Source organism: Moschus berezovskii, chromosome 11, assembly GCF_049115385.1.
Source record: "Moschus berezovskii isolate FMDL1 chromosome 11, NW_MosBer_1.0, whole genome shotgun sequence".
Taxonomy (NCBI): Eukaryota; Metazoa; Chordata; class Mammalia; order Artiodactyla; family Moschidae; genus Moschus; species Moschus berezovskii.
In genome coordinates, this window is record NC_142470.1 from 6,550,409 (window position 1) to 6,565,947 (window position 15,539).

Genomic DNA, 15,539 nt, shown 5'->3' on the forward strand with positions numbered 1-15,539 from the left:
TGATGGCTGCACCAACTTACTTTCCCATCAGCAGTGTAGGAGGGTTCCCTTTTCTCCCTGCTCTCTCTTCCATTCGCTATTTGTAGACTTGAGGAAAGATGATTTTTGTGCAGCAGTTTCCACACATGCTGTGTTCTGTAGGGAGCTCACTCACCTAGCATTATGAATAACCAGTGTCTGTCCTGACACACAAAAGTGTGTTTGCTTGTTTTGACGAGAGTGTGTTGATTTTGTGAAAGAAAATTCTTTAAAAGAGAGCTTTGGCTTGCCATTTGCAAGAGCACAGGTTCTTTCCTGCCTGGTGTTTGGGGCAGCAGCAGTCCTCATTAGGGACCACCAACACTTCTGGAAGCCTGAGAGGAGCAGGAGCCCTTAATGTCTTCACCTAATGGGCTCCACGTAAGGCAGCTGTAGTTTGGGCAAGATGCTCGCCTTCTCCTTGGCAGGAACAGCGTCAGCAGCCTGCCCTTGGGGTGAGTGGAAGTCAGAACGCATAGGGACTAAGTTTCCTTTGCTTCTCATTCAGTCTTTTATCCTCAAAGATAAATTAGCATATCTGATTTTGTGCCAGCATCTGGATGTACAGTGTCTGGTGTTCAGTGATCATGGGTAGAAATAACTGGGGAAATCAATAGCTCTTTCTAAGGCAGCATGATGAATTTTAATGTATAAAGTCTGGAAATTTTATACCGTCTTGCTTTTCCTGAGTGAGTGCGTGAGTGCTCAGTCATGTCCGACTCTTTGCACAGACTGTAGCCCACCGGGCTCCTCTGTCCATGAGATTTTCCAGGCAAGAATAGTGGAGTAAGTTGCCATTTCCCCCTCCAGGGGATCTTCCTGACCCAGGGATCAAGCCTGTATCTCCTGCATTGCAGGCAGATTCTTTATCTCTGGGCTAACAGGAAGCTTGGGCTGGTTTTTCTAGATTTTTACAAATTTACAGTGAGAGCAATATTCACTATCTCTGTAAGCTGACCACATGCAATGAAAACTTTGATTTCTTGTATTTATTCTTTCTTTTTGGATAGAGTGACTGTGATTCGTTTATTAGTTGCCAAAATTTTACAAAAACTCTGAATTAAAGAACAAAAACTCAAAATCCTTATCCATCAAAATCCTCATTTTCCTAAGTTTCCTTCTGTGTATATGCTCAGTCACTCCGTTTTGTCCAACTCTTTCAGTCCATGGGGTTACTCTTGTGACCCCACAGACTGTAACCCACCAGGCTCTTCTGTCCATGGGATTTCCCAGGCAAGAATACTAGAGTGGGTTGCCATTTTCTTCTCTGGGGATCTTCCCGACCCAGGGATTGAACCCGAATCTCTTGCATCTCCTGCATTGGCAGGCAGATTCTTTACCACTAATGTCACGTGGGAAGTCCTGAAAATATGTAGTTTTCATAATTAGAATTTTAGTGGCTATAGTTATTAAATAATTTTAGAGAACAGAGTTCAGCTCCAACCTCTGAATCTGTGTAGGGTTATCTGCAGTGGTCACCACTAACCACATATGAGGGATTTATGGAGATTTATAGCTCCAGGAGGGGAATCAGGAGGTTCCAGCCAACATTTACTGGAACCTCTAACTACATTTCTCCCAGCAGGTGGAAAGAATGCTTCATTTCAAAATGTTGGCCAGGAGCAGAATCACTTTTTGGCAGTGGTTATCTGAAGAGTTCTAGAGGAAATAATTATATAATGCCTTCAGTGACTCACTAAAATTTTTCTAAATCTCAGATAATGCTTGCAAGACCCCACATTACTGAGAAATGACCGTAAGAAAAATTTCCCCAAGGTTTCAGAGATGTTGAAAAATTGATAACTAAAAGTCACGCATTCTTCTTAAAGTTAGGTGTTGGATAGGTTCTGTTTATGAAACTTACAAAACAAACTTAATTGCCTGTAAGGCAATTCTGCAGCCCGGACTGACTCTAATATGTCTAGGGCATGTTTTTTGTTTGTTTTGGCTGCACCCTGCCGTGCAGCTTGGGATATCTCAGTTCCCTGACCAGGGACTGAACCCCAGCCACGGCGGTGAAAGCACCGAATTCTAACCATTGGGCCACCAGGGAACTCCCTAGAACATGTTTTTATAAGAGATGACAGTGAACAGATAAAACTTAGCATGAAGGAAAGCAGAAAGTGAAAGGAGCTTATCTGTGTGCTCAAGCTAATTGCAAGTCTGCTTTTGATTTATTCAGTCCTGTTGAGATTCAGCTGTGGATACTCTGTTATAAAGCCAGAACCTGTAGGAGGAAAATGCAGAGAGGCAAGGCATATATTAGATTTCACGGTCAGGAAACAGCAGGGGGTCTAAAGAGCAGTTAGTTCTTCCTTGCTGGTGTTACTGCGCTGAGTCGCTCAGTCGTGTCCGACTCTTTGCGACCCCGTGGACTGTAGCCCACCAGGTTCCTCTGTCCGTGGGATTTCTAGGCAAGAGGGGGTTGCCATTTCCTCCTCCAGGGGAACTTCCTTACTCAAGGATGGAACCCGCATCTCCTGCATTGCTCATTTACCACTGAGCCACCTGGGAAACCCCTCAAAAAGCAGGAAACCCTACAAAACTAGTTGGTCTTTTGTGAGTCATGCTTGTACAGCACCCACTAATAGCCCCGGGTTTAATGTATGTCTGGAAGATATATTTTGTTTTGTTCTGTCCTCTTTGTTTTCAAATAACATGTGATACCAGCATTCTATTAAGACCCTGTCCCCACTGTGGTTCGGTCACCTGCAAAACCATTGGTCTGGTGAAGCAAAGAAATTATATTTTCTCATTTATGGGATGATATACTTAGTTATCAGGATCCTTCAGTTTTGTCCTTGACTTCCTGAATTTGAAATGCGACTTGTATTTCCCCCTTGTAGGTAGGAATGAGACCTTTTTCTTCTAAAATTTTTGAGAATTCCTTGACGAAAGTTGTGTGTCTGCCCCCTGACTCACCGATGCAGCATCGTTGTCAGTGGAGGCCCTGGAGCCCAGGAAGAGTGTAAAGGATGTCCCAGAGTTCTGTGATGAGGTGGCCCACTCAACCTGTCCAGAAACAAACTGTGGATCCCCAGAGTTTATCCTTTATCCTGCCCCAGTCCTATCCCATTGGGCTTCCCTGGTGGCTCAGACAGTAAAGAATCTGTCTGCAATGCAGGAGACCTGGGTTTGATCCCTGTGTTGGGAAGATCCCCTGGAAAGGAAATAGCAACCCACTCCAGGATTCTTGCCTGGAGAATCCCATGGACAGAGGAGCCTGGCGGGCTACAGTCTGCAGGGTCACAAAGAGTCACGACTGAGTGACTAAGCACAGCATTCCTATCTACAATTCCCGCCGCCTGTGAATGGCAGTCCTTTTTAACCCAGTTGTTCTGGCCAAAAACATGGGGCATCCAAGGCTTATTTTTCCCTTAGCCCCGTCTTCTGGCTAACGTCAGGCCCTGTCAGCTGTACCTTCAGTAAATGTTCTGAATCCAGACACTTCTCACCACTTCCTCCACAAGCAGTCTCTCATCTCTCATCTGGTGGACTGTCCTAAGCCTTTTAGTTTTAACTCGTCTCTGCTTCCAGGCCTGCCCGCTGGTTGGTGGTCCAGCTCCCTATTGCCATCTCCACCACCAGCTCCCCGCTGGGCAGGCGCCTCCTCCCTGGTCCCCCTGCCCCTCCTGCTTCCATTCAGTACGTTCTCGTTCTCGACACAGCGGGCAGCACAACCTTGCGATAATGCAAATCAGACCACGTCACTTCCCTTCTTACAATTTTCCAGTAGCTTTCCATGGTGCTCTTGGGGCTTGGGAAGCCGCCCACCGTCTGGCCCTTGCCTTCTTCTCCTGCCTTACCCTCTCTCTCAGTCTAATTGCACTGGCATCTGTCTGTTCCCTGGACAGGCCAAGCCCTTTCCCACTTCAAAGCATCCTCCTTAGCTGTTCCTGCTGCTTGCTTGGAAGGGTGTTTCTGAGAACTTTGCAAGTTCGCTCCTGCACTTTGTTCAAGCCTCTGCTTCAACATCCTCCCAGACCGCCCGGTTTAAACGCTGCCTGCACACACACCCATCCCTCCCTAGTTCCTTACCCTCTTATCCTGCCGCTGTGTCTGCATGTCCACAAGGAAAGAAGTTTTGTTTTATTCAAAAGCAATGTAGCATCCTGCACGTGTGAGTGTGCAATGAACACACTTGAATGAGTGATTTGAGTTAGACTTTAAACCTTTCAGCTCAGGGAAGGGGGACTGTCCCTGAAGTTTCACCTATCAACCCAGCACTCTATCTAAAACCCTTATTAAGGGTGATTTCCCTTGGTTTGGTTTGGAAGAACAGTTTGATACCCTTGGAAGAGATCACGTGAAGAATCTGAGCCATTGGCTGCTTACTGTCAATCCTTTGAAGATCCTAATTTCAGAGGAATTAGAATCTTAAGGAATGTGAAAGAATGGATTTTGAAGAACAGTTTTAAAAAAGACTACTGGGGTCTAGGTGAAAAGTGTGGATGCGGGGAATTCTCTGCAGGTCCAGTAGATAGACTGTGCGCCCACTTCCAAGCGCCCAAGTTCAATCCCTGTTTGGGGAACTAAGATCCCACAAAAAAAGCAATAGTGTGTTGTGGAGAGTTCTGGGGAGTGAAAGCCAGCAGGAGAATAAGAGGGTGCCGGGGGGAGGGGAGCATCAGGAGAGGGGGTGACAGAAACTTGACCAGAGCTGCTGGACCTGAACTGGGGTGGGGATAGAGGGCTACCCAGTGCTCAGATAGTCAGTATTATGGGGAAAGTTAAGTAACTGCACATGACACAGGGAGGCAGGCATTTTAGGAACTTTAAACAAGTCCATTGAGAAAGTATTTTTGTTATAAATGAATTTAGAGGAAATAGGTCTTACTGAAGAAAAGCGCAAGGCAATTCCCATCACGAATGTTTCTGGGGTTATAGTTTGGGCTTCACTGAAGTGACAACTGCCCTGAGCCTGTCTGAAGGTGCTTCACAGCTTCCCTACACAGTCCATACGAACATCCACACACACAGATTTATCATTAGGTTAATTAACCCCGAGTCAGGCTAGCACTAGAAGCCCGCTGGTATTCAAGCCCATCACACTGTAGGTTTTTTTTGGAAATTCTAGTATTTGTCACAGATGTATTTTCTGGAAACTTCTTCCTTCTTCCCCTTTCAAAGTTTTTTGTGTTCCTTTGTTTTCATCTGTAGAAACTGAGTTTTATTTAAAATTCCAGATGGCTGGCTGGCTGGCTGTTCTTAGTTGAATGTTTATTCTGTTATTTTTTTTTCCACTTTCTTTTTTTTTAAAGAAGTGGCTCTTTTCACATCAATGCTTTATTTTGCTTTTAAATGTAGTTTTAAAAATTGATGATCTATTTTATATGTATAGTAAAATGAATAGCTGTAGTACCTAATTGCAGTGTGTGAGTAACAAATATTCTCACCATTTATCTATTCAGACTAAGGATGATTTCTTGCAACACAGTTAAATCTGCTTCGAAGCTTTGTCTTTGTCATTTTGCTTTGAGTTAATGCTTGCCTATTTTAGGTTTCCTGTGATTTTTTTTTTTTTTTTTTAAATCTCAGCTACTCCTGGTCCCTGGGAAATTTCTGAAAACTTTTTGAAGGCTCATTTGATTTGTATAGATTTTACCTGTATATTTTTAAGGTTCATCCAAAAAGTTGAAAGTAAGCTTAGCTGCCACCTAGATACCATCAGGCATTTAAAAAGGTCTATTATTATGTTTGAAGAGAAACTAAAGCATCTTATTACAGGAGAAAGCAAAGAGCATTTTTTTTTTTTTCTGGGTCTCTAGAGATGGCATTTCCTGTCTCTCCTCTGATAGGAGCAAAGAGCTGTGATGACTTCACTCCGTGGCTCCAAAAGAAGTGCCTATTATCTTTTTTCTCGAGAACAATTCGTCTTTATTTAGAGCTTGGAGGCACACTTTTTAGATCCACACTTGCTCACTGCCCAGTGAAGAAATGTTTAACCATTGTTTGTTACTAAAAAAAAACAAGAAACACATCTGGCAAGCTGGTTGGTTTGTTTAACTTTGCAACTGTTGAAAGTAAAGCCATTAAAGGAGGGAAGATCTAGCTGGCTACAAAAGGGCCGCTGCTATTTAGGTCATGGGATGCTCCAAACCATCAGAAGGGCTTTTGTTCCATCCATTGGTTTCCTAAGGGATCAGCCAGCACAGGGTTTTTGTGTCTTGTAGGCAAATCCATTTTGGAGAATACATACTAGTTAAGAAAGACTAGAAAGAAAATCAGTCACACTTAGTTGGTTTTTTTTCCTCTTAAGCCACAGGAAATGCAATCTCAAGTGTACTTCTTGAATAATTGTTTTGGTGTTTGTTGTGGGGGTTGATGGGGGGCGCGGAGGGTGGTGGGGGACGCAGAGGGTGGTGGGGGAGGGTGTTATGACAGGAGCCCTTCCTGGGAAAAAGCTCACCAATAAAGTTGAGGTCCACACTGTGCTTGAAAAATAAATGCATGTTTATTATTCAACCCGGAAATGAATAAGCAGCAAGAGAATTTACTATCTAGTAGGTTTTCGATCAAATTATCCACTCGTGCTTCCAAAACATGGCCTTTTTGGGAAGACTGTGGTCTTCAGAGCCGACCCCTGTGCTGGTGAAGCCTGATCCACCTTTCCTGTGCAGGCCCCGTTGCATTTCCTCTCGGTCAGGACGGCGCTGGCTGGGAGAGAGCTTTCGTTTTGTGAAAACGTTCATTTCAGAGATGCTGTTAGAACAGAAGCTTAGAGCCCAGCTCTGAACTGGGTGCCGAGGTTTTCTTTTTGTGTCTGTCTTTGAATCTCAAAGTAAGATTGGGGAGAAATGGGGATAGCTTTTCAGCAAACTGTAGGACACCAGGGACCTGCATAGGAAATGGGGCTGGTCCTCTGGACAGTTTGGGGACTAGGGACTTTGGGGGCCGAGGGGCACAGCTGAGCCTTTGTCCCCCTCCCGAACCCCTCACTCCTCTGTCTCCCCAGGTCCCCCCAACCCCCCTCGCCTTCTTTAAAGTGATGTCTGCGGCTTTCAGAAAACCTGCTCGCGTTCTGTACTTCCTCCCCAAGCTCAACTCTGCTCTCGTCTTACGCCTCCCCAAAGCCCATCCTTTCTTCCTTGTTTATGCCTGCCTTCGACTCCATCTCTTTTCGGTCGTACCCCTGTCTATTATGAGACTCGAAATACGAAGCCCCACGGGGCTCCTCCAGACCAAAAAAATTGCTAGATGGGTAAACCTTTCTGTCAAGAGGCACTTAAAATGGTGAAACGTGACCTCTAAAGAGAGACAAGAAAACATTCCCTTATAAAGGAACACTGTTCTTTAAGAAAATAAAGAGTCTGATTTTTGTCTCCTCCTCGCTGACCTCCCGGGGTCAGTTACCTTGTGTGTCTCGGCTAAGCCATAGGTTCTGATGAGGTGAGAGAAAAGGCTCTGAGTACCGCGGGGACCTCTCCATGCCGCCACCCTTTCACTTCCCTCCTCCACTACTCACCCCTCCCAGCCATGCTTACCTCCTCCTCGGCTAGAAGACAGACAGCACATTCACGCCTAGTCATTGGAGGAAGGTCATTTATTAAAAGGAGCATTTAGCACTTGTAGAGAGGATTCAGGAAGAGCAAAGGGATGGAGTGATCAACCCCACCCTGGGCTGATCACAGTGGGGAGCCACCATGGCCCTGGGTCTCAAAGAGCAGGGGAGCCTTGTAGGAACTTCAGAGATGAGCTGTGGGGGCGCTGCCCGGCCAGAGCTGTGGCCTTTGGTCAAAAGACCTGGTCACCCCTTTGCATCCCAGCATCGGTGCAGATGGAAATTCCCACCCTCCGATCTGCCAGAACCTGCCAGAACCAGGGGGCAAGGACTTTCATGCACGTGGTCCATGCAGGTCGGAACATCCTTGGAATCACTCTGACCTCTTCATATCTCACAGCCCACATCTGATCTGATTTATTGGTGATTTTCCCAATCAAAGGACCCCCATAGTCTGAGCCTCTGTCACCACGTGCACTGCTGTCCCAGGGTGCAAGGGTCCATCATTTCCAGGGTTGGAGAGGGACTCCCACCTGGAACGTTCTTGCGTGACATCCCCAACTTCCCAGCTCATGCAGACAAAAAGCCCACAGACTCTGCACAGGCTGCACCTTTCCTCTCTGACCCCATCTCCTCACATTCTTGAGACTCACTTTGGTCTGCCTCTCTGATGTCCCTGGTGGTCAACACCAAGCATATACCTGCCACAGGGCCTTTGCAGATGGCAGTTTAAGAATTGAAGTTTAAGAAAATCCAAGGTATGGAAACATCTGCCCAAAACTTAGACAAGTTTTTGCAGCAGCATTATTCATAATAGCCCCAAACTGAGAACAGTTCAGTTCAGTTCAGTTCAGTCGCTCAGTCGTGTCCGACTCTCTGCGACCCATGAACCACAGCACGCCAGGCCTCCCTGTCCATCACCAACTCCTGGAGTTCACTCAAACTCATGTCCATAGAGTTAGTGATGTCATCCAGCCATCTCATTCTCTGTCGTCCCCTTCTCCTCCCGCCCCCAACCTTTCCCAGCATCAGAGTCTTTTCCAGTGAGTCAACTCGTCGCATGAGGTGGCCAAAGTATTGAAGTTTCAGCTTTAGCATCAGTCCTTCCAATGAAAACCCAGGATTGATCTCCTTTAGAATGGACTGGTTGGATCTCCTTGCAGTCCAAGGAACTCTCAAGAGTCTTCTCCAGCACCACAGTTCAAAAGCATCAATTCTTCGGCGATCAGCTTTTTTCACAGTCCAACTCTCATCCATACATGACCACGGGAAAAACCATAGCCTTGACTAGACGGACCTTGGTTGGCAAAGTAATGTCTCTGCTTTTTAATATACTATCTAGGTTGGTCATAACTTTCCTTCCAAGGAGTAAGCGTCTTTTAATTTCACAGCTGCAATCAGCATCCGCAGTGATTTTGGAGCCCAAAAAAATAAAGTCTGACACTGTTTCCATTGTTTTTCCATCTATTTCCCATGAAGTGGGAACAGGTCACCCAAAAAATTACCGTGTGGCAATAAAAGGAATAAAGTACTGATATGTGTGATCATTGGAAACGTTAGGCTAAGTGAACATTATGAAATGTTGAAAGCATGATGTCAGTCACAAAGGACTTCATATTGTATGATTCCATTCATATGAAATATACAGAATAAGCAAGTCCATACAGACCGGAAGTGGTGTGGCCTTTGTCTAGGGCTGGGGAAGATGGGAGGTGACAGCTAAGAGGTGCAGCATTTCTTCTGAGATGATACAGATGTTCAAGGGACTTCCCCAGCTATCCAGTGGTTAGGACTCTGCCTTCTAATGCAGGGGGTGAGGATTCGATCTCTGGTTGAGGAACTATGATTGCACGTGCCTTGGGAGGGTGGGGTGGCAGGGGTACGGCCAGAAAAATTTTTTTAATGTTCTAAAATTGATTGTGATGAGAGTTGCTTATTTTGTGACTAGACTAAAACCCACTGAATTGAACATTTTCAGTGGGTGAATCGTGCGGTATATGAATTACATCTCAAAGTGATTAAAAATAAAGATCTGATTGCCATCTTTATAAAGCATTCCTGTCATTTTTACAAGTAGCATAAATAACTCAGCATTCAGTATTATTATCGTTAGTCAGAGATGGAGCTCTGTGAGTGTTGACTTATTACTGTTTTCATCTTTAAGTCTTACATTTCTTCGGAATGAGTGGGCTAGATATTCAATATTTAAATATCCTTGGAGTGGGTGAATTTTTTTCAAGTCTTAGTATGAGAAAGACGGGGTACTAATCATGGGTGTATCTCTGCTCTCTCCCCCCACCCCCAGCACTTTCACGATGGACGGAAGGCACAGCAACACATAGAGACGTGCTGGAAGCAACTAGAATCAGTAAGTTAAAAACCAGCCGCTCAAGAAATGTCTTTATACGTTTTTCTGATCTGAATTTAAGTTTGAATCAACAGCAAGTACAAAACAAACAGAGACCCTAACGTCTTTAGAGATTTTTAGAATTTGAATTTAATTGATTTCTAGGGATTATTACTGGAAGTAAAATGTTGAGCCCCAAAGAGCCTAAGGGGAGTCTTTTTTCTAAAAATCACAGGGAATAATAAAGACTGGACAGTTTGGATGAAAATAAAGGTGGATTTTAAAATAACTTCCTGAAATGATGACATGGAACAAATCAGTTCAGAAAAGAATGCTCTTGGGGAGGGGGAATCAGGGAATGCCGATAGAATTATGATAAAATTACATCTTCATATAGGAATCTCATGGTTTCATTAACCATCACTTTCCCTGTCACCATCTTCCTCTGCTCTTAGAGTAAAAGACGTTTTGAGCGGGATTGCAAAGAGGCTGACCGAGCCCAGCAGTACTTTGAGAAAATGGATGCTGACATAAATGTTACGAAAGCAGATGTTGAAAAGGTAAGGTGAAAGCGAGAGTCTTTCTTTTTTTCATTTCCCCTTTTAATGCTTGTCACGTATCCTCCCAGACTGCTGGTCCCCAAGTTCTTCTTTCTGACGCAACCACAAAAGGCCACTCAACTTAGAATTATTTTCGTTTCGTGTCAACTTGGGGTGTGGGGTGTTAGTAGGAGGCTGGGGGGGAATCTAAAATTCAGGGGAATTTTTAGTGTTATGATTTGAGCAGCGTGTTGATTTCTTTAGTCACCAGGACAATTAACGTGGAGACTCAAACCATGAACGTATCTTAGGAGGTTGTTTCCGCAGACTGTGGTTCTCTCTTAATGGCTTTTCAAAGAAAAAAATCGACCTCTTAAAAGCTGGAGCAGACCGCCTAGCGCCATCTGAAAGAGCTTGGCTGCTGGCACTGCTTCTGATAAAAAGATAGAGACTCACTGTAGTGGCCGGAGTTCAGATGGACTCATTCAGGTTGCTGACAGGTTGTAGCCCAAGGCTTGCATTGGGAGGTCCTCTCCAAAGCTTTTCCCAAAATGGACTTGTGTTGTTGGCAACTAGGAATATTATTATAAAGCTTGTACTGTGTCTTCTTGTGGTTTCCTGTGTGTTTTTTCCCTAGAAGCTAAATTTTCTTTTTATAAAAGTCATCAATATGAGTGTAAACAAAATTAGGCTGTTAAAGAACCATATTCATTCCTGACTGCCCAGGGCTGTTTTGGCATTCATAGCTTCATGCTTTTACGTGGGGAAAAGCACTGCATTTTTGTAGATTTCTTTCACTTTTTGCCAGATAATTTGGAGACGAATTTGCTTGGAAAATGGTATAAATTAGGTTTTTTCTAATTTGCCCAATTCTGCCAAATTCCTTGCTTAAAGCCTAGCCGTAGATTAGTATGCCTTCCTCTAAAATTACCTAGTATATTAGAAAACACATTCTTAATATCTATATTTGATCTTGAATGGGGATATTTACTTCACCAAAAGATGTATTCAGTTCCGTTCAATCTCTCATTAGTGTCCGACTCTTTGAGAACCCATGAAGTGCAGCACGCCAGGCCTCCCTGTCCATCACCAACTCCCTGAGTTCACCCAAACCCATGTCCATCGAGTCAATGATGCCATCCAACCATCTCATCCTCTGTCGTCCCCTCCTCCTCCTGCCCTCAATCTTTCCCAACATCAGGATCTTTTCCAGTGAGTCAGCTCTTCACATCAGGAGTTTCAGCTTCAACATCAGTCCTTCCAATGAACACCCAGAACTGATCTCCTTTAGGATGGACTGGTTGGACCTCCTTGCAGTCCAAGGGACTCTCAAGAGTCTTCTCCAACGCCACAGTTCAGAAGCATCAATTCTTCGGCACTCAGCTTTCTTCACGGTCCAACTCTCACATCCATACATGACCACTGGAAAAACCATAGCCTTGACTAGACGGACCTTTGTTGGCAAAGTAATGTCTCTGATTTTTAATATGCTGTCTATGTTGGTCATAATTTTCCTTCCAAGGAGTAAGCTTCTTTTAATTTCATGGCTGCAATCACCATCTGCAGTGATTTTGGAGTCCAGAAAAATAAAGTCAGCTACTGTTTCCACTGTTTCCCCATCTCTCTGCCATGAAGTGATGGGACCAGATGCCATGATCTTAGTTTTCTGAATGTTGAGCTTCAAGCCAACTTTTTCACTCTCCTCTTTCACTTTCATCAAGAGGCTCTCTAGTTCCTCTTCACTTTCTGTCATAAGGGTGGTGTCATCTGCTTATCTGAAGTTATTGATATTTCTGGCAATCTTGATTCCAGCTTGTGCTTCCTCCAGCCCAGCGTTTCTCATGAGGTACTCTGCATATAAGTTAAAGATATATTCATTTGCTGGTAAAATTACCATGCTCGTAGTAATGTAACAGTCACTCAGTCGTGTCTGACTCTTTGCAACCCCATGGACTGCCACCCACTGGACTCACCTGCTCATGGAATTCTATAGGCAGGAATACTGGAGTGGGTTGGCGTTTCCTCCTCCAAGGGATCTTTCCTACCCAGGGTTTGAACCTGAGCCTCCTATATTAGCAGGCAGATTCTTTAACACTGAACCACCTGAGAAGCCCCAAAATTTACCATAAATTACCATAAACTTACCATAATTTCTCATAAAATGTTAATTTCCCAAAATATTTAATATGTTACTCAATTAAAATAGACTGACCCAAAGTTTATTTAAAAAAAAAAATTTGAGGTTAAATGAACATAAAACTTCGGTATATTCATTTTAGAGCCAGATGCCTTGCTAATAAACTCTCTTTTTATTTCTGTTTTGGGGTTTTCCTTAGAGACAGTCGTAACATTGGTAAATAATGACAGTCTTATTTCTTCTTTTTCAGTCTTTATGCCTTTTATTTATTTTTCTTATCTTGCTCTGCTGGTTATGACCTCTTTTATATGCTGGCAGAAGCAGTAATTGTGGACTTCTTTATCTCATTCTAGATAAAGAGAGTGCTTCAAATGTTTCCCCATTAAACATGATTATAATAAGTCTTTATCAGGCTGAGGGATTTCCCTTCTTTTCCTATTTTGCCAAGAGGTGTTGTTTTTTTTTTTTAACTCGATATTGAATATCATCAAACACATTTTCTGTTTCCTTTAATCCATAATGGACAGATTACATTATTAAATTTTCTTATATTGAACCAAATTAGCATTCCTGGGATTAGTGTAACTAGATTTTGATGTATATTTTTTTAAATATAGAGCTGAATTTGCATTATTAACATTTTACTTGAGATCTTACATTGATATTCATTGAAATCAGTTCAGTTCAGTTGCTCAGTCATGTCCGACTCTTTGTGACCCCATGGACTGCTGCATGCCAGGTTTCCCTGTCCATCACCAACTCCTGGAGCTTACTCAAACTCATGTCCATTGAGCTGGTGATGCCATCCAACCATCTCATCCTCTGTTGTCCCCTTTTCCTCCCACCTTCAATCTTCCCGGCATCAGGGTCTTTTCAAATGAGTCAGCTCTTCACATCAGGTGGCCAAAGTACCAGAGTGTCAGCTTCAGCATCAGTCCTTCCAATGAATATTTAGGACTGATTTCCTTTAGGGTGGACTGATTGGATCTCCTTGCTGTCCAAGAGACTCTCAAGCGTCTTCTCCAACACCACAGTTCAAAAGCATCAATTCTTAAGCACTCGGCTTTCTTTATAGTCCAACTCTCACATCCATATGACTACTGAAAAACCACAGCTTTGACTAGATGGACCTTTGTTGGCAAAGTAATGTCTTTGCTTTTTAATATGCTGTCTAGGTTGGGGCTTCCCTGGTGGCTCAGAGGTTAAAGCGTCTGCCTCCAATGCGGGAGACCCGGGTTCGATCCCTGGGTCGGGAAGATCCCCTGGAGAAGGAAATGGTAACCCACTCCAGTATTCTTGCCTGGAGAATCCCATGGACGGAGAAGCCTGGTAGGCTACAGTCCACGGGGTCGCAAAGAGTCGGACACGACTGAGCGACTGAACGGAACGGAACGGAGGTTGGTCATAGCTTTTCTTCCAAGGAGCAAGTGTCTTTTAATTTCATGGCTGCTGTCACCATCTACACTGATTTTGAAACCCAAGAAAATAAAGTCTGACACTGTTTCCATTGTTTCCCCATCTATTTGCCATGAAGTGATGGGACCAGATGCCATGATCTTAGTTTTCTGAGTATTGAGCTTTAAGCCAACTTTTCCCCTCTCCTCTTTCACTTTCATCAAGAGGCTCTTTAGTTCTTCTTCACTTTCTGCCATAAATGTGGTACCATCTGCATATCTGAGGTTATTGATATTTCTCCCGGCAATCTTGATTCCAGCTTGTGCTTCCTCTAGCCCAGTGTTCCTCATGATGTACTCTGCATATAAGTTAAATAAGCAGGGTGACAATACACAGCCTTGACGTACTCCCTTCCTGATTTGGAACTAGTCTGTTGTTCCATGTCCAGTTCTAACTGTTGCTTCCTGACCTGCATACAGGTTTCTCAAGAGGCAAGTCAGGTGGTCTGGTATCCCCATCTCTTTCAGAATTTTCCGCAGTTTATTGTGATCCACACAGTCAAAGGCTTTGGCACAGTCAATAAAGCAGAAGTAGATGTTCTTCTGGTTATTGAAATAGAAACCTGTGATTTTTCTTTCTTGGCTGTTCTAGTTTGTATATTAGTTTTGGAGTGTTCCTTTTTATTTTCTAAATTATTATTTAGAAAATATATGTGAGAGGAAATTAGGTTCCTTAAATGTTTTATAATACTTTATAGTGGGAGAATCCCTTTATTGTCCTTGAAAGCATTCACTTTCAGCAAAATGAAAAATCTGATCCCACATGTAGTTTCCTGCACTTATCTGTTGTTTTTACACAGGTGGAAATATCATTCCAGATTTTGCATTCATAGTCCCAGCTTTTCTAGAGAGCTCACAGAATGCACATTGTAGTACTTCTTGAAGCCACTGAGCCAGCCACTACTTGCAATCTTTAGCCTTTTTCTTCCTTTTCTTTTTTTCATCAAAGTATAATTGACTTATAATAATGTATTAGTTTCAGGTGAACTTCATCTTTGTGTTAGTTAATATCTCATGACATTGTAAAGGCTTACCCATGATTGCTTCCAAATGTTAATTGAGTATGAAAAATTGCATATAGACGGGCAAGCCTCCTATACCAACATCACTGCCTTATATTTCAGTCACATGAGAAGGTAGAAGTCACAGCAGGAAACCTGTGAGATTGAGAAGACAGTGTGTGTGATTATAAAGGTGTGTTCCCTGGAATTTCCACTCTGGCCCACATTCAAAGTGGGTTCTCCGGGAAGCTGTCTTTTCCTGGATCACAGCCAAGCCGGGACCACATCAGTCTGAATCTTAGGGTTAGGGAATCCACACCTGCTGGGTGAGTTCTGGTCCTTTGTGACTGAAAAATTTTCCAGGGTGACTCTTTAGTTTTCCTCCCCTCGGTTGGGTCCAAGAGAGTTAATGTATCAAAAGCACAGTTTCTAGGTCCGGTTGCAGCTTTGGTTGGGACTTTTGAAAGGCACTCCCAAACTGAATTGCTCTTCTCAACTAGTTTAATATTTCCGAGGATGCATTGTTATTTCTTATACTGACA

At 43.6% G+C, this 15,539-nt stretch overlaps 1 protein-coding gene across 15 annotated transcripts in view; it reads left to right on the forward strand.

Annotated features, from left to right (window-relative positions):
* FNBP1 (formin binding protein 1) overlaps nt 1-15,539 on the forward strand; it is a 140,482-nt gene that overhangs the window by 70,095 nt on the left and 54,848 nt on the right. For all 15 annotated transcript variants that reach the window (XM_055400963.2, XM_055400965.2, XM_055400966.2 and 12 more), the window contains exons 5-6: nt 9,825-9,887; nt 10,322-10,426. In XM_055400963.2, the coding sequence (XP_055256938.1) occupies nt 9,825-9,887; nt 10,322-10,426 (168 nt within the window). The remainder of the gene's footprint in view (nt 1-9,824; nt 9,888-10,321; nt 10,427-15,539) is intronic.